The sequence below is a fragment of the Rousettus aegyptiacus genome, unplaced genomic scaffold (assembly GCF_014176215.1).
Source record: "Rousettus aegyptiacus isolate mRouAeg1 unplaced genomic scaffold, mRouAeg1.p scaffold_m13_p_3, whole genome shotgun sequence".
In the NCBI taxonomy this organism is placed as follows: domain Eukaryota; kingdom Metazoa; phylum Chordata; class Mammalia; order Chiroptera; family Pteropodidae; genus Rousettus; species Rousettus aegyptiacus.
The window spans coordinates 125,225,698-125,244,675 of record NW_023416306.1 but is presented as its reverse complement, the minus strand read 5'-3'; the positions used below and the strand labels follow the sequence as shown (position 1 = coordinate 125,244,675).

Below are 18,978 nucleotides of genomic sequence, written 5' to 3'. Positions count from 1 at the left end.
AAATTCACTCTACTTGCAAGGATTTCATATGAGGAGTGAGGATATTGTGACTCTTCAGAATACTTTTCCTTTTTTCCAAGTGCTGAGAGCAGAGAGGGAGGAAAGGAAGAAAGGCAAACATATTATTAAACCGGGTGAAATTGTCTTCTCCTTTTAGGTTGTGCCTGCCTCTGGCTAACACTGACTGTTCAACAAGCTCTGTTGTCAGGCATTAAATGCTGGCTCATTGCCACATGTGGATTCTTCCTGGCCCAACCTATTGGCAGCTTTCTGAACTGAGAACACATAGTAATTACCATCTTTTGTGCTTAGTTTAGGCCTTGTATACAATTCTGGGACTACAGGAAACTTCTGTTCAGTGATCTGTGAAATTTATTTTAAAGTCAGTGTTACACAGTTCAATAGGAAAATAACCAGTCTTCCAGAAGAGGGTATTAAGTCATGCAGATATTACAGAGTACTTCTTCAGTATAGTTTTCATACCTATAATGTTAATTCTATATCCTAAATCATTCAGCCTCTAGGAAACTTGGTCCCAGCATGTCATTCTAGAGCCGTGCCAAATGCACTAGTTAAATGTATATTAACTTACATTTAAATTAATGAAACATAAGTAAAATTAAAAATCAGTTTCCCCATCATACTAGCCACATTTTAAGCACTTAGCCACATGTGGTAACAGCTACTGAATTGGATAGCATAGAACATTACCATCATCGAAAAAAGTTCTGTTAGACACTATTTCTATACAGGATGGAGGTGAGAGTGTTTGTTCTCTAGAGGGTAGGGGTGAGAATATTTTTGTTACTATAAGAAATTTGGATACATAGACTCAATTATATATATCAACCAGTTACTTTATTTCATAGGATTTTTTTTTTTTTTTGCCTACTGAAATGAGGGAAGTTTGTGAAAGGGAGAAAATTTAGCATACTCCCATGCCATATACTTCTTTCACATTTATCTGATATTTAGCTTTTCATGTGGAAGTGTCAAATAAAAGCTGTTGCAAACATAGTCGGCAGCAGGATTCAAAAGTTCAGACATTTCTACCCACTAGAGACAAGCTCCTTAGTTCATCCTTCATGTAACTATTCCTCATTCCTCAGGCGAAGGCTGACACAACTGCTGTCCTAAGACAAGGTAAGACTGGTGTAAGTAGAAAGGCAAATATTTATATATATGTATTTGTGTGTGTGTGTGTGTGTTTAGGTTTTAGGAGAAATGACTTGACTTCTAGAAAAATAAATTATTTTGTTTTTACCAAGCCCTTAGATGTCATCTAACTGAATGCCTACCCACATTTTACATATGAGTAAACTGAGGATAAAGAAAGGGGTTGCCCAAGATTATATCAATAGTTAACGGTAAATCTGAAACTAAAACCTGTGTTTCATAATATCCAAATCATTGGGCATTTTGCTAAATAATTTACTGTTTCCATTTTAATTTTTTATTCAGTACTAATTATTGTTGCAGATTCAATGACAAGAGTTTAGAGGTAAAAATAATTATAATGAATTTATTATTTTTAAAATGTTGCTTTTTCTATGTTTTAAACTTTTTGGTAATTGTAACTTTTGTAGATTGAAGAAGAAGAGAGGAAAAAAATAGAAGATATGAAAGAAAATGAACGGATAAAAGCAACTAAAGAATTGGAAGCCTGGAAAGAATGTCAGAGAAAAGCTGAAGAACAAAAAAGAATTCCAAGAAAAGAGAAATTTTATCAACAAGACAAGCAAATTGAAGAGGAAAAAAAATTAAAACGTAAAAACCTTACTAGAAATTCAGCATCTAGAAATCTTGCCACTAAAGGTAAAATATTTTCTGGGAAAGTGAATCCTGTTGGTAAAGTAAATATGTCTCTTTTTTGTTTTTGTAATGATGTTACAATATTGAGTCATTTTCTTGGTATATTGAGAATAAGTACTACAGTACAAAGACTAAGGTGAAAGACTTCTTCTAGGAAGTAGTGAGGTTTTCATGATAAAATGAGGGAGGATTCAGTGTTGTTTTTGCTTGTGTGCTTCATTTTGAAATTTATGTGTGTTGTTGAATATATGTTTAACTCATATCCACAAAGACTTGGTATGACTAGCAGTGCCAGGAGCATTATTCCATTTCTTTAGAGATAAGAAACTAGGAATTTTATTAAAAGACTTTTTCCTTGCGTGACTCAGGAAAATGAATACTATTAAGCAAACTTAGTCGTAAGCAAACAAGTATTCTTCTGGCCTTTGATCCTGATGTGTTCAAAAATAGTTACTGAAGGCTTAGCATATTAAACTTTGTTTTGTATATATTTAGTAAATAGAACATTTTGTGGTCAAATCGCTTGTGTAATAATAATAATTAACACTTTTTAGTGATCACTCTATGCCAGGTGATTTTATTAGTTGTATCACTCAGTCTTTAGAACAACACTTTGGGATAAGTGTTGCTATTCTTATTTTAGAGGGAAAAAGATGTTCAGAAAGGAGAAACAAGTCAATAAGTGAGCCTGTGGGATTTGAACCCAGATCTGTCTGTATCTGAAACCTATGTTCTTTATTCTCAGCTATAGGTCTTTTACTACTTTAACAGTGAGGCCTAGCATATTGAAGTCATTTAGAGTGACTGTTAAGCAGTAACCATTATTAAATTGATATGTTTTATTGGGGTTTAATATTGACATTCTAGTTAACTACCACACTACCTCCTTCTTAAAGCCATTTCAACAAAATAGTGATACCAACTAGAGTATCTGAAAACATTTCCTTCCATATTACATATACTGCTAAACAACTGGATGTTTTCAAATACTATTGGAACCGAAAACACTCTTTTATAGATAAGAAGTATCCTGAAGATCTTCATCATGTTGATTTTTATACAGTTTAATTCAATTTGCTAATATTTTATGAATTATTTTTATGTTTATCTTCATATTGAGATTCACTTACATTTTTTCTTCCCCATACTGTCCCTGCCCAGATTTGGTAACAAATTTCATTAACCCTATTAGTTATGGAGCTTTTTTCTTTTTCTATTCTTTGAAGCAATTTGGTTATATATGAAATATTGTTGATTGAAGGTTTAGTAAAATTACTCCTAACACTGTCTAGATATGGGCTATTTATGGAAGAATATTTAGTTTCTCTAATGAGTACTGTTATTTAGATTTTCTATTTTTTCAAATCAGGTTTGGTCATTTGTTTTCTAGGAAATCGTACCTGTTATCTTTTCAGTTTATTGGCATAAGGTTTCTTTTACTTATCTCTACTCTGTCTATATCATTTCTTTATTCCTAGCACTCTTTTATTTTTCTTTGATCAACTATTGCAAAATTTCAAATTTTATTAGTCTGTTCAAAAAAGCACTGTTAGTTTTTGTTGATCCTTTTTTATTGTTTCTTTTTTTCCTATCCCCTTAATTCCTATGTTTGTTTTTATTTTGCTTCTTTTAGTTTTTGAGGGCTTTCTCTGCTTTTGTCCAACTTGTTTTCATTAATTTTTTAATCTTTTAATACATGCATATATTATAACTTTTTCTTTTAAGTTTTATGTTAATACATCCTCCAAGCCTTGAAATTTGTGTTTTGTTGTCATTTACTTGAAAATATTTTGTGGCCCATCATGACTTTTTTTTTGGCCTTGAATTATTAAGGAAAATTTTTCTAAATTTTCAAATATACAGAGTTATTAGTATAATAATCTGAAGTTATATACTTCATTTTTACTTTTTATTCAACTTTAGCCAGAGGGAAGGGGAAGAGGAAGTTCACAGCAAGTAGATTTACCTGTAAGATGGTGATCCATAAGTGATGTACATCATTTCTGTTCACATTCTATTGTCTCAGGTTTGGCACATAACCACACCAAATCTTAAGGGAGGCCGGATCATGTAGAGTCTAGCCTGGCATAGTCATGTGCCTAGTTCAGATCTCAAATTCTGTTACTAAAAGGAAAAAGGGGAGAGTGGCTAAGAAGATAGCAGCCTCAACCAGAGGCATCTATAGAAAATTTTTGCTCAAATTTTTATTCATGTTGCTTTCTCTTTGAGTACTTACTCTTTTCCCTCTGCCCCCTGCACCCAAATGTCAATTCAGGCCACTTTCAGATGTTTATAATTTGAAATTTTGTTTCTTTTGTGTGTGTGTTCATTTTCTATCAAGTATATTAACTCTGTCATATTTGTGGAAAGTCTTTTTTTATATCAATTTTGATGTCTGCCTTTTAAATCTGTATATCTTACCTCTGGTACTTTTACATTTTTTTTAGTAACTTTTCTCCTCTTATATCATCTTAACAATCATTATACGTAAATTCCTTCATAAAAACATATAGTTTTTCATTATTACAATTCGTCCTCATTAGCTCTCTCTAGTGGCTGAAAAACTTTTATACCATCTCAAGGAAGCTTATAGACAATATTGCTATAGGAGCTTGAAAATAGAGGTGGTGTAATGGCTTTGTCTAGGTGCCTCCCCTTAGAGTGAATGCAAATTAGAGACTGTGTGGTTTATCAAAGAGAACCCCAGAAAAGTAGCTGGAACCATTGATTAAAGAACAGATAATTAGCTGCCATATTTTCATTCCTTCTTGCAGAAAGCGTCTTTGATTTATTTGTATAGAATTTTAGAAGTAGCTTTGATTATAATTACTTTAAAAGTCAGTTTGATTGTTAATTAGAAAATGAGAGATAAACGACTTACTAATACGGTTTTTGAAGGAGGAAATTCAGAAGATATGTTTTTTGAGAAGTTAAAGGAAGACAGTATTCCTGCTCCTCGCTCTGTTGGCAGTATTAAAATCAACTTTACCCCTCGAGTATTCCCAACTGCTCTCCGGGAATCACAAGTAGCAGAAGAAGAGGAGGTAGGTACACTTGCTATTTGTTACAGTGACAACAATGAAGATACTTTATTTTTTATTTCATCTATTGGAAACAGGTACTGGGTCTGAATTTCTTAAGTATTCATTACAGTGAAGTTACTACTTCTTGAATATGTTTTAGTATTTCCTTATGAGAAAAATATATTTTTCAGGATTTTTTTTTGATTCCAGAATGCTGATGAGAGAGCACTGATTTAATATACAATAGTGCTGCTTATTCCAGGAGATAAACTCTTGCACATGCCATTTGTTTTATCAAGTACGTCATTTTCTCTAAAAGATTTGTAAACTTTGGATGTGTTGTGGTAAGAACAGACTTGGAAATTTATTATTAATATGTTATAATTATTATTAATATTAGGTATTTCTAATGTTTGAAGTTTTAGAATTAATATCTTTCATTTATAAATTTCTGAGCTCTGGGATTTTGAATATTTTATTTTTAGTTTCATAAGCACTAAGAACTGCTTTCCTGTAAGGTGTAAACTGAAACCTCTCTCAATGGAAAAGATGTGGAAATGATTGAAGATCCCAAAGACATAATGACAATCAGAAAATATTAACATTTTTCTTCTTAAATGATATTTACTTTGATATTTTATTTACATATTATTTTATGTCATTATTATAAAAGTATTTTTATAATTATGAAATTATAATTATTAAAAATTTTGTATTCTTATAGAAAAATGAAAATATAAACAAGAAAAGTGAAATATGTATACTCCCAAATTTGGATGAAATTTCAACTAGAAACTTTTATACATTTGATCTTAACCAGCTAGAAAATAAAAAAAAATTATTTTAATGTATAAAAACTGGAATTTTAAAATCATCATCTTCAAATACTGTATTAGTCTGTTCAGGCTGCTGTAACAAAACACCATACATGGGGTGACTTAAGCAATAGGCATTTATTTTTCACAGTTCTGGAGGCTGGCAAGTCCAGCATCAGGGTGCTGGATTGGCAGGTGGAGGGAAGAGTGTGTACTCTGGTCTCTTCCTCTTCTTATAATGGGGGTTCCACTTTCATGACCTTCTCTGAACCTAATTTCCTCTCAAAGACCCTACCTCCAAATATCATCCCTTTGATAGATAGAGTTTTAACATATAAATCTGAGGAAACATTCAATCCATAATAAATAGCATTGCCGTATTATGTAGGACAATGGTCCCCAGATGCTCTTATGAGAACCTAATGCCTAATCTAAAGTGTAGCTGAGGCAGTGATGCTGGCACTAGGGAGCGGCTGCAAATACGAATGAAGCTTGATTCAGTCGGCCTGCCGTTCACCTCTTGCTTTGTGCCCGCGGATGGGGACCCCTGATGTAGGAAGATGGAAAATCTAAGAGTAAATGTTAATAAAAATAAACCTTTGTATCCTTCATTAGACTTCATTCTCATTCTCATTTCAGTGGCTCCACAAACAAGCAGAGGCACGAAGAGCGATGAATACTGATATTCCTGAACTTTGTGATTTAAAAGAAGAAGAAAAGAATCCAGATTGGTTGAAGGATAAAGGAAAGTAAGTTGTTTGAACTCTGGCCATGAGGTTTATAATAAATTTCTGTAGTCATTAGTTTTTATGACATTTCCTAGATATCTTGACATATATGTTTGTGTATGTAGTTCTTGGGGAGAGAGAATGTAAATAAGCAAATTAGGTAGGCAGGGCCTCATAGTAATAAGTCAGGTCATATGACAACTAAATAAAGCTCTTATTTTTATTTTATATTTAAATGCCATAAAATGAAAAATATCACATCTTTTGGATTGGCTATTAAAATCTGTTTTAAATCACATTTAACATAGGTCCTTTTTAATACCGCCCTTAAAAACCTATTTCTGAACCATCTTTTAAAAAATTATCAAATATCTTATAAATTGCAATTTTATATCCAGGCAATCCTAAGCTCCTTTTAATGATTAGTAGTAGTTTCAAGAGGAAAAGAGAGAAAAGCATTCATTTCAGGCAGAAGAGACAGTATGAACAAAAGCTCGAGACAAGAAATAAGGTGATATGTAGATTAAGAATTAAAGGTAGTTTATTTTTTGCTTAAACATAGAGTTTGAGTCTAGTAATAATGACAGATTAGCGTAGAAAAATAGGCAAGGGCATCGTGTGGTCGATTAAGATTCTTATATTTTACTTTCTAAGGTGGGGGGAAAATGTGTTGCAGAAACAAAGGCAGAGGCTTCGAAGTATGGCATTGTCATACAGCTGGAGGAGTATTTAGGAGGTAAAATAGGCAGAACTTCTTGATTGATTATTGGGAAGTGAGAGAGTAGCAGTTGTGTGTTTCTAGTTTGAATGGTTGATTGCCTGATGCCACCAACTGAATTAAAGAATACTAGAAGAGGGACCAGTTAGGAGGAAATGCAGGTAAGTTTGGTTTTGAATATGTTAAGTTTGAGGTGTCTCTGGGTCAATCTGGGTAACAGTGTGCAGCAGATGTAAAACTTGGGAGAGACCAGTACTGTAGATACAGATTTGGAGGTTATAGTGTTTATATAGTAGTTGAATTTATAAGAGTAGGTGAGATTTCCAAGAAGAGTGTGTAGATCAGGAGAATAGTGGCCTGAGGCTAAAACTCTGTGACCTGCCATCATTTGAAAGTCTGGCAAAAGAAAATAGTACACAAAAAACAGTCCTAGAAGCGAATGGAATAGAAACTTTAGGATAGATTTGTTATGTTTTGTTCTTTAAGAATAGAAAAAGTTGAATAGATTTACAGATGACACAGAAGAGATGATTAAAATTGTCTCCAAGAAGAGTGGAGAAAATTGAGTCAAGGCCAAGGGTGGATGAATTATCTTTATTTTTTTTTTCCTCTTGTTAACAGTTAACATTCATTTAAATTTTTTATTAAAAAAATGTGTCTTTTGAAAAAAATTTACAGTGCATATATAAAATGAAAGTCCTCCTTGGTTTTACCCAATCCACCAGCCTCCTGCTTGTCCGGTCCCCTAGCTGTATCCACTGTAAATCATTCCTTTAAGTGCATTTTCTTATCCTGAAGTAGCTACTGTCACAGTTTATATATAGTTTATGATTGTTTACAAGAGCTTTCACATATACTATCTCATTAAATCCTCACAACTATAGTTGGGCAGGACCCACTGCTTTTACATTCATTTAACAAAAGTTTGTTGAGAAACTAACAGCTTTACATAAAATATCTCATTAATTTCCTTTAACAATCGGACTAGTTGGAGATTATTATTTTTATCCCCATTTTTCAAATGTGGAAACAGGGCTAGAAAGGTTAAAAAACTTGCCTAAGATGGTGGTTAATAAGTAGAACCAGGATTCAATCCCAGATCAATATGATTACAAAGCTTGTGTTACAGCTACTGCTACACATCTCATAAATGAATAAAATCTTCCTCCTGTCCTTTTATTGCAATTGATTAGCTTTAGCAAAAGCAGCCCAAGTGACGTGGCTATGAGTTGCTCCTCCTTGCAGCACAAGAATACTGAAGTGTGCATTGCTGAGTGCGCGCTGCCCTGTTGAATTAGTTACTTTGCTCTAGAAAATGTTGACAGATTAATTTAAAATAGATGGAGAATCTTTGTTTTCTGAGATTAGAGGAAAGAAAGTGAAGACAAGTGTGAATAGATGTTTCTAACAAGAAAAATTGCTTAGTGGGTACTGTTGAGGGGTCTTCTAGGTAGGGAACATTTTTTCACAAAGATGCCAGTCAGTACAGCTGTGTGATTTATCTCCTCTAGTGTTCATTCTTTTGGATTTAAGAGTAGATCATGATCCAGGATTGAACTTTTGACTGGCAAGTTCATTAAAGACTAGTAGTAGTGCGAGGGGCCATGGAAAAAATAGCTCAGATTTTTAGCCATGAAGTCTAGACTTTGTTAGAAAGGAAGAGAGGTTATGATGGACCCAATGTGCTAAGAGAAAATGGAGCAATTAAGAAATTAGAGGGCACTTTAAGGTCGAAGGTCGCGTATGAAGAGAAAATTGACAGAATAGAAACTTCTGTCCAGTGGCTAGGATTCCATAGTTTGATGTTCCTGAAATAGTGCAGTTCAGATGATGGCAGAATCCAAGGTTTGGCCCTGGGAGTGAGTAGCAAAAGTGGAGTTGAAGGGAAAGTAATTTGAATTAAGGGCTTCCAGGTATTTCAAAACTAAATTGATAAATGGGTCATATACATAAACCTTAGAATCTTCTGGAATTATGGCAGATGTTAGGATAGAGACAGATATTGGGAGCCAGATTTTAAAGCCCTCAGTGAATAAGAGAAGAGTAATTTTAAAAAACCAGATGACAATGACTAGTCAGCTCTAGAGTAAAGATGTCAGGAGTCCCCAAGGATGATGACTTTCACATAAAGGGAGAGTTACAGCTAAATGAGTCTGGAGAATCTACCTTTCAGGAAAATACACAATCTTAAGTAGTTTTATTTGATCATGAAAGCATTTTACCTTTTCCAGATAACATTATATACCACATAGCTTTTTACTGAGAATATCTCACATAAGACAGAGTCTAGGTGCTCTTATTTTGGTACGTTCGGGTATGATGTTGTTATTTAACACCCTTACATGACTCAGAAACTGTAAATAATTTTAATAGCTACCCTTCCAGACACTTGTAATCATATAAGGGAGATAGACCATTGTTCTGTCCTACTGACATTATTCTGTGCTTGATTTTTAGCATTTTTTTTTTTTTTGGAATGACCCTTTCTTAACTCCGGACTTTTTAAGTCCCACACTAGGACCACTTGAATCCCTTCTGCACACCTCACCCCCTACAGCAAATCCTAATGTTAGATAAGAGGGAAATAAGGATGTATATAATTCTACAATCCAGCACCCAGCCTCGTCGTACTGTTACATAAGATTGCCTACCCTAGTTTTAGTATCTGCTTTTCCTTTTTATTCTCTTGGCATGAGTGCCAGATTTTGTAGCCTGACTAATATCCCACTTCTTTTAAGAGTAAAACTCTTCTTTTATTTTGTTCTTCCTCTTGCCACCCAGCTTATGAACCCCAGCTGTGTATGTAGGAGCCTGCTATTTGCTGATAGACTAACCTAGTACCAACTTGTGCCAATCTGAATTTCTATATGCTTGCTGTTTCTGAATTTTCTGTGGCTAGATTCTATCTGCCTGTCTGAGTGTTCTTTTACTTCATTTTGGATTTTTTAAAAAATTAAAATTATTGGGATAAAATTGGCTAATAATATTATGTAATTTTCAGGTGTACAACATTATAATTTGACATCTGTATATTCTATTGCGTGCTTACTACACAAAGTCTAGTATCCCTCATGTCGAACTTTTTGATGATGATTGTCGACCACCTGTTACCATCTTCTCCCAACATGACACACAGTTCTACTTGCTAAATTGAATTTCTTTCTAATGCTTTGGTTTGGGTTCATTCCCTGGCAAGAACTATGACAGGTTAGCTACCAGTTCATGGATGCTGGCAGAAGTCAGGAGACTCATGGGTCAGAGATAGAGGACTTTATTATTCAAGGCACAGGAAACAGTAAGAGCTTCATATTGGTTCCTTTTGACCTTCAAGTCCCATGGAGTCAATGGGGATATGTATGGTACATACAGTAGGTTTGCACCACAGCTGAGAAGGCTAAGCTTAAAGAGCACAACTTTTTATAAGATTGTAGCCAAACCTGGCCAACCTTTGCCTCTCAAGGAGATATTGTCTGCTCTTTGCCCCAGAGGAAGGCATATCTTTGTCTTCCAAGGCTGTGTCCCATACAAATATCTTTGAAAATGTAGTCTCAAACAAAAGCTGTCAGTGCATCTGACATAAGACATGCAGGAACATAGGAAACCCATGGAGAACTGTCTTCCAACAGCCCCGTTGTACCTGCCTACTTTTAGTACAGATCTGCCAAATCTGCCTTCCTTTGCTGTATATTTTTAAAACTGTTTATGGAGATAAATCAATTTTCTTATGCTGCTTTTATCTGACTTAAAGAAGTTTAGATTCTGTATTCTAAGATGATGTCTTTGATGTAATTATAATTTTATTCAGTTGCTTGTTTGTATGCATGTCACAGCCCATGACATTCTGTTGCAGTGCAGTACTTATTATGGCCCGTCTTGTCATTTTGTTTAGTTTGCAGTATCTTTTTCCTCTTTCTATCCTGAGTGCTAAATTGTAGTGGTTGATGTGCCTTTACTAAGGCACGCTAATAACAGCTTTAGAAACGTTTGAGGTATTCAAGAATGTTTTCTACCCACACAGGCTGCTGAAAGAGACAAGGACTTTCAAAGTCCTTTAAGGAGCATGTGGCCGCATATTGCAGAGAAAACAGATGTGCTGTCTTCTGTTGGAATATGTGTTGCTCCCTGCCCCTGTTCCATTTCTAAGCCTCACTACTTCTGATTTCTCCTTTTTTCTGCCCCTTTCTTTACTTTGATCCGCTTTGCTTCGTTCTTATCACTCCTGCCTCTTGCTGCTTCTCCCACACTCAGCTCTTATACAAAATGTTTGTCCCTTCTGGCCATTGCCAGTCAGAATGTTTCTTTACAGAGGCAAACCAGTCAGTCATCATAAAAATGAGTGTTTGCCATTGTGCATGTCTCTGTTGCTCTCCAAGTACATGCAGTAAGCACTGAATATGTGTTGAATGAGTGAGTACTTTCGCATAATTCTTTTCACTGGCATTGCCTTCTTTGAAGCATCAGGGTAGACTTAATGCTTATTAGCATCTTTGTTTAAATTAAATATTCAAAGGTCACTGTTCTTTAGACAAAGTTTTAATTTTTTTTCCTTTCCCTTTCAAACTTGACTATATCCGTGTTCAGAACCGTAAAGGAAATATTTGTTTTGTAGTGGTATTGAACTTTAAAGAATGTAATGATTGTTTGGATTTATATTTTAATACATATGTGAACATTAAAAAAACTTAATATTTCATATTTCTTGCTATTGTACCTCCTATAGTGGTTCTTTTAATACTGTTCATTGTAGCTTTTCTTCCCTTAGCACCAGGGATAATTTTTCTGTTAAAACAGTTGCATTATAAAACTGTAAATTTATATTTTAAAGATGAAAAATGGAACTGTCCTCCAAATGTGTATATTAATACAAGGTTTGTATAGGCACATAGACCAGTGGAATAGATAGCCTAGAAATAACCACACATATATGATCAAATGATTTTCAAGAAGAGTGCTAAGACTATTCGGTGGAGAAAAGACAGTTTTTCAACAAACGGTGTTGAAAAAACTGGATATCCACTTGCAAAATAATGAAGTTTGGCCCTTACCTAACATCATATACAAAAATTAACTCAAAATGGATCAAAGACCTGAACATAAAAGCCAAAACTATAAATTTTTAGGAGAAAACACAGAATGCTTCATGACATTGGATTTAGCAATATTTTTGACTTTTGACATCAAAAGCACAAGGAACAAAAGAAAAAAAGTAAGATGAAATGCATCAAAATTGAAAACTTAGGTACATCAAGAAACACTATCAACAGAGTGGAATAAAGAAAGTATTGTAGATCATATATGATAAAGGGTTAGTATACAGAATATAGGTATAAAGAACTTTTACAACTCAACAGCAAAAATAGTATATCTATATTTATTAACATGGAAAGATGGTCATATTGTTGAATTTTTTAAAAATGTCCTAAAACAGCAATATATAATACTGAGAAATAAAAGTGGGGAGATAGAGAAAAAGGGTCAGTGATAGAGAGACTGGTACATTTTTCAAGATAAAATATTTTTTAAAGGTAGCTACTTTTGGTTAATGGGAAAGGAGGTGACCAGGAGATTTCAGGTAAAAGTTTTCTTGTTCTAAGGAGCATATATCAGAAGATACTGTCTTGTTTTCTTCTAATAAATATTGTGCCTGAATGTGGCACCTTAAACTATGCAGCCATCTTGTACCCATGAGGCAAATCAACCATAAGATGAAGTAGCTGCTAGCTGCTGAGGACAGTAGAAGTGAGAATGGAAGGAACCTGTGGCCTTGATAACATCCTCGAACTGCTAGTTAGACTGGGCACAGACCCTTTCCCTCTGGACTTTTCAAACATGAACTGGGGTTCTGCTACTAGTGGTCAGAAACATACGAGCTGATATGAAGCATTTCAGAAATGTAAACTATTCCCATGGAATTAGCTTTTCTAGTTTGTGCAGGGTATTTTAAATATTTGTTTAGGTTTAGGTTAGATGTCACAGTTGTGTCATTTTGCCTTTTACTTAGGAGTTACTGCTTTTGTGGGCTGCTTTTGATGTCATCATGTTTAATATTCTAGAACTATAAAGTATGCAGAACAATTGACTGCAAATGAATACAAAGTATTATTGTATGGTATTTTTATACTTGGCAAAGTATTTTCTGTTTTCTTTACATTTATGTATTTTTCAAAATTCTTGAAATTATACACAAGAAACTTAACATTTTAAGTAAATCTTTTAGTTATGTACATCTGTTCAGGAGAATTTTGGAAGATTTAAACTGAAAGAGTATATCTATTGGGATGCTTTTATTTGCAAGTAACCAGAAATCCAATTTAAACTGACTTTATGTTAAAAGAAATTTATTGGCTAATATAATTTAAAAACTAAATGTGTGTTGCATTTCAGGTAAAGCTTAATCCAACAGCTTAATCGTGTCGCTGAGGACTCAGTTTCTTTCTGTCTTTTTATCCTTTTCATAATTCTGTAGTATCAGCTTTAATGTAATGCTAGCTCCTCCCATGGTGTTAAAATGGTCAGAAACAATTTGGGCTGTGTGCTTTCTTCATCTGTATACAGCAGAGGAGATTTTCCCAATTTTTCATTCTCTAATTTTGGAAACAAATTCACAGACTTCATTCTGAAAAGATCAATTTAGGTTATAAGCCCATCTTTGAGTCAATCATTTTAGCAGGGAGGGTGGAAATATATATACTGGCTTAAACTACTGCTGACTAGTTATCCTTAGAGGTGGGAGCGAAGTCACGTTGATTACATTCTGATGTGTGTGGAGTCAGTACAGCCTACATGTCCATTGTACAAGGGAATAGAAAAGAAAGTGAGCCATCCCTTTTGCTAAGTATCGTTAGATATTATGTCTGTTTCTGTTTCAATGTTATATTGTTTTTCTTTCTCCTGTTTTTGTCTCACTAGCAAATTATTTGCAACAGAAAACTATCTGGCAGCTATTAATGCATATAATTTAGCTATAAGACTAAATAATAAGATTCCGCTATTGTATCTGAATCGGGCTGCTTGCCACCTAAAATTAAAAAATTTGCACAAGGCCATCGAAGATTCTTCTAAGGTATATATATATTTATTTATTTATGTATGATGCTTTAAAATTGTTGTCCTCTTATTGATTTAAATGATGTCCTTTGTTAAATTCAAATAATTGAGGATTATTTACATAATGAAGGATTTTTGAGAGTCATATTGCTTATTACAACTTTTTACTGAAAAAAAGATTTTTTTTGAATGGACAAGAAACTGATGTTTCTTAGACTTCAAGTTAGATTAGAAATCCCCTACCAATGTTACTGTTTTGCCTTGGTATATCAATTGATGTTCACATGGAAATTAGTAAATGGTTATCAGTTTGTGCTCACCTTTTTCCTTATTAAATTTTTGTAGACAATGCAAAGTAGAAAGAGAATACTTGGTATCACTACTACTTGCACTGTAAAAGGCTATCTCCATAATCATTTTCTCGTTTTCAGAGTAACTTAGTATATCCTATTTTCCATTACTAATAACATGTATTTGGCTTAAACTTCTAGTTTTTTTTTTCTTTTTTTCATATCAAAGTAGCTTGTTTTAAGGGAAAATCACATACAAAGTCTCTTATGTGGCTCCTTGAGATTGAGGACATGGAGAAACAACCAGGTCCTCATACTTTGATTTCATTAAGCTAATGAAGATCTGACAGTATTTTTTATGATCTAGTTTTCCTTTTACTAGCACAATTTCATGCACAAATATTTATCGAGTAAATGAATAGACTGAATTATCCAATTTGAATGCTTTTAAATCATTCCTGCTAGTAAAGGTAAAGCTATAGAGGTTTCAAATAATAAACTAAATCATAACTTTGGGGGAGAGGGTATGAATCTCATATAGGGAGAGTTAAACAATTCATTAAATTGTTTAACAAATATATGTGTTTTATAAATTCCTGTACTAGCTAAGTCAAAATTTCAGGTGGGTAAAGGTTTGAGACTTGTTTTAAAGTTAAGATTTTTATCATGATTTTGTTCAAGTTTAAATTAGGAAGTTATGTCTTTCCCTTATCTTTTTTATTGTAAGGCATTAGAATTATTGACACCACCTGTTACAGACAATGCTAATGCACGAATGAAGGCACATATACGACGTGGAACAGCATTCTGTCAATTAGAATTGTATATAGAAGGTAAGAAATGTATAGAAATGTTTTAAGTTCCAAGTGATACTCTGAAAAAAATGTCATTGGGATTATTTAAAACCATGACTTTTTAGGGCTCCATTATTTTATATTTTTAGCATTGATATATTTTTTGTAACTTACCTAACAAAAAATGATTTTGAAATATTTGAAAAATTTGTTGTTGTAGAAGGGAGTTAAAACAAGATGTACACAAATTTAGGTCTAGGAAAATGCTATAGTATAAGACAACTTTTCTATGGAAAGATGTATGATAGAGGATATAAGTGAGTCACTTAAGATATAATACAAATTTTTAAATGAGCTTTTATCTCACACACACACACACACACACAAACACAAACATACACAAGCTTAGAAATAACCAATGTACCACAATGTATGATCATTGCTTATATCTGTAAGACTGTACTAAGATCTGTAACTCATTCCTATTTGTATAGAAGCTATAGCATTTATTTAATTTTTATTGTTTTACATTGTTAATGTATTTATGGACTATTTGCATTTACTCATGTTGTCCCAAAGGCAAAATTTTGTAGTAGCCAGAGTTTTGTCCTCAGTGCTCCTCTTCCCATACCTCCCTACCCAGATGCCCATTCAGCTGCCCTTCATTCAGGGCCTGAAGGCCTACCCCTCGATAGTGCCTTGCCAGGGAATGGGCTGTAGCTTATAAATTTTTATTATTTCTGATTTTATTTTTAAACTTGTTTCTGCCATTTTTTTGGAGATTTTTTTAACCAAGCCATCTAAATTAGGTTTATATGCCCTATTTTATTTTTAGTGTTTTATCTAACCTCATGAGAATAAAAAATATGTCAAGACAGAAATAAAACATTGTAAAACAATCTTTAGAAATTATAATAGCATCATAGACTTTTTTGAGCTAAAAGGACCCTTCATTTTTAAAGATGAGAAAATGGAGAGTTGGAGAACTTAAGTGATTTGTTCGAAGTGGCATGGCAAATCAGTTGCACTTAGAAATCAAGTTTCCAAACTCACAAAGAAATTCTTCCCACTGCTTTATTGGTAAAGATTTAGATTCAGTTATGTACTTCTGACAACCCATTCACAGTGCTTTCATTCTCAACCAGTTTTCCTCAAAGGAATTCTGTAGATATAACTACAGAAAAACACAAATTATAGTATATAATTATATAAAGTATGATTGAGTCTAACAAATTTAATTTTAAAAATCTAGAATTTCCAAATAAGATATCATTTATTACTTTTTCAGTGAGGTGATAAAAATGTCCTTTTGTTATATGAGTTTTATATGAATCTGTTCATGCTTTAATGAGTTTAAGCTCTTAGCTTATTTGTACTTGAATTTAAAAATAACTACTTTGAACTGAATATTGAATGAATTCATAATTATTCTTGAAATCATGGAAAAATTTCTGCAGGCTGTTTGAGAGACTACCGTGTGTGAAAATGAGAATCTGATTTAAAACCTGTCACTTGTCTAGAACCATGTTCTTAGTAGTTATTTTTTTAAAATATTGTCTAGATAATACAAATATTTATGAAATATTTTATTGATAATCATGCTATGTAAAATAGGCCTCCAGGATTATGAAGCTGCCCTTAAAATTGATTCATCCAACAAAATTCTACAAAATGATGCTGAGAAGATTCGGAATATAATTCAAGGAACAGAACTAAAATGTTAATGACTACTAGAAGCAACTAGGTATTGTAACTAGGTATTGTTTTAAGTTTTAAAAAATAACTAGAGGCATTAGGAATATTTGTACATGTTATAGATGTGTAGAATCATTTCTCTTTAGTTCTCTAATTCTGTAGAAGGAAAAATATTATAAATGTATAGAAAATAATATGTTTGACTTGGTGTCTGAATAAGTAAATCAAAATGAGAATAATCTTTTCTTGACATTAATATATAAATTTAACTACATATTTTTCATTACTGATTTCAGCTTGCCCTTATAACTAACAAAATATTTGTTGGCATGATGATTACCAGGACATTTACTGATCCATTTTTAACAAAGTAGAAGTTTTAAATAAAAGATTGTGTTTATAAAGTATTTTTGTTTGTAGTAAATATACTATTTAATTGTCTGAATGGTTGACCTTGGTATAATCAATACTGATGTTTTCACTTACTTCCCAAACACAGAGAACCTTTTTTTTAAAAAAAAAAATTTAGGTCACCACAACCTGTTGTTTGACATTAGATCAGTTCAACCTAGTACAGTAGCTGTTTGGAAAACCTTATCTTCAGCTTCAGACACTATCTGGTGAACATATGGTGAAGATTGTTTTCTAGTACCTTCAAGTACATCAGGGGAAAAAGACAGTAAAAGGTGAAATGTTAAATTAGAATTATGTTATTGGCCTTGGATTGTACCACCAATTGTGTTGTATCACTGTGACGGTGCAAACATTAACAAAAACAGTACAGCTTTCCTTTTTTTTAAGGAAAACCAAATTGGAAAAAGTTATTATAGTATTTGATCATCTGATGTCTTTCAAGATGATTGGATTATAAAACAGCCTTATTGTTTTTTGCAATGCAAGACTTTTCTGAATGTGTAAGCGTATTCTAGTTCAGCAACCTTGAAACTTTTACTTCTACAAAGCAACTTTTGATGTCCATAGCAGTCCTGTCCAGTTATCAGACCTTCTGATATGGTAGGATTGCTTTTTCTTATAATCAATCCTGGTTTATTTGCTTGTCTTTACTTATAAATATAACCAAAATGAAGTTCTTGTGTGTCAAATACCAGTTCGACATTAACAATTTGTTAACCAACCTAGTCTTTCCTCTGGCTCTTCCTATATCCATCTCAATCAGAAAATAAAAGACTGCCTGTTAGCTTCAAGGAGGTAAAAGATATCAATGTAAGAAATGTCCAGACCTGTAGAGAATTATCATAAGAGTTTATATGAGCCAAACTGACAACATATGCTAGGGAGCAATATCTCAAATGCTTCAGAGAATAACAGTTTTGCAGGTTTTTGTTTGTTTGTTTGTTTGTTTGTTTGTTTTATATATATATACATTTGAAATTAAGGAGGGAACTAAGGAAGATTACAAGGAGGTGGGAGAAAGCCAGGTGGGGATTGCATTACAGGCTAGTTAACAAGATTGTGTGCTCTCTTGAGGGGATTAAGGCTTATTTCAAAGGTGTGTTAACTTAGATGTACAGACACAGTGGATAGGCCTTGCTTAAGTCCAAGGTAAACCTTTTACTAAAGAAATTATATGTCTGGGATATGACTACCACCATGAGCTGCCTCATTAGGAATTTATGTTCAGATCACCCCGTGAATTTACTTTCCATAGAACCTCACCTCTTTTGGTCCACAAAGGGAAAGTCTTAAATAGTTATTTATTAATATTTTTGATCCTATCCTCTAAAGTCTTGGTTTAAATGCAACAGGTACTCATTTGTATTCTCGAAATATTTTATCTCTTTTAATCAATCTCATGATTTCTGACAGACTTTTGTTTTGGATCGATGTGGTGATTGTAAGGTAAACTTTTATGCTTACTGATCACAATCCTTCTGGTCTAGCATTCTTTCCAGACTACTCCCATCTTTGTTCTTTCTGATGGCACTGGAGGACCACATTGCTGGAAAAATGGCTCCTTAAAGCATAACAGACCTTTGGAACTGCCACGTAGCCCCTGGAATAATGCCCAGTTTTTCCCTTAAATACTCTAAGCTGG

At 33.3% G+C, this 18,978-nt stretch overlaps 1 protein-coding gene across 2 annotated transcripts in view; it reads left to right on the top strand.

Annotated features, from left to right (window-relative positions):
- DNAAF4 (dynein axonemal assembly factor 4) overlaps nucleotides 1-17,329 on the top strand; it is a 31,052-nt gene extending 13,723 nt beyond the window's left edge. Inside the window, exons 4-9 of one of the 2 annotated variants that reach the window (XM_016158318.2) lie at nucleotides 1,587-1,815; nucleotides 4,711-4,856; nucleotides 6,290-6,399; nucleotides 14,006-14,159; nucleotides 15,161-15,266; nucleotides 16,842-17,329. In XM_016158318.2, coding sequence (XP_016013804.1) covers nucleotides 1,587-1,815; nucleotides 4,711-4,856; nucleotides 6,290-6,399; nucleotides 14,006-14,159; nucleotides 15,161-15,266; nucleotides 16,842-16,951 — 855 coding nt within the window. In that variant the 3' untranslated portion in view covers nucleotides 16,952-17,329. The remainder of the gene's footprint in view (nucleotides 1-1,586; nucleotides 1,816-4,710; nucleotides 4,857-6,289; nucleotides 6,400-14,005; nucleotides 14,160-15,160; nucleotides 15,267-16,841) is intronic. The other variant, XM_016158326.2, reaches the window with a different exon arrangement.
- The last annotated feature ends 1,649 nt before the right edge of the window (nucleotides 17,330-18,978 follow it).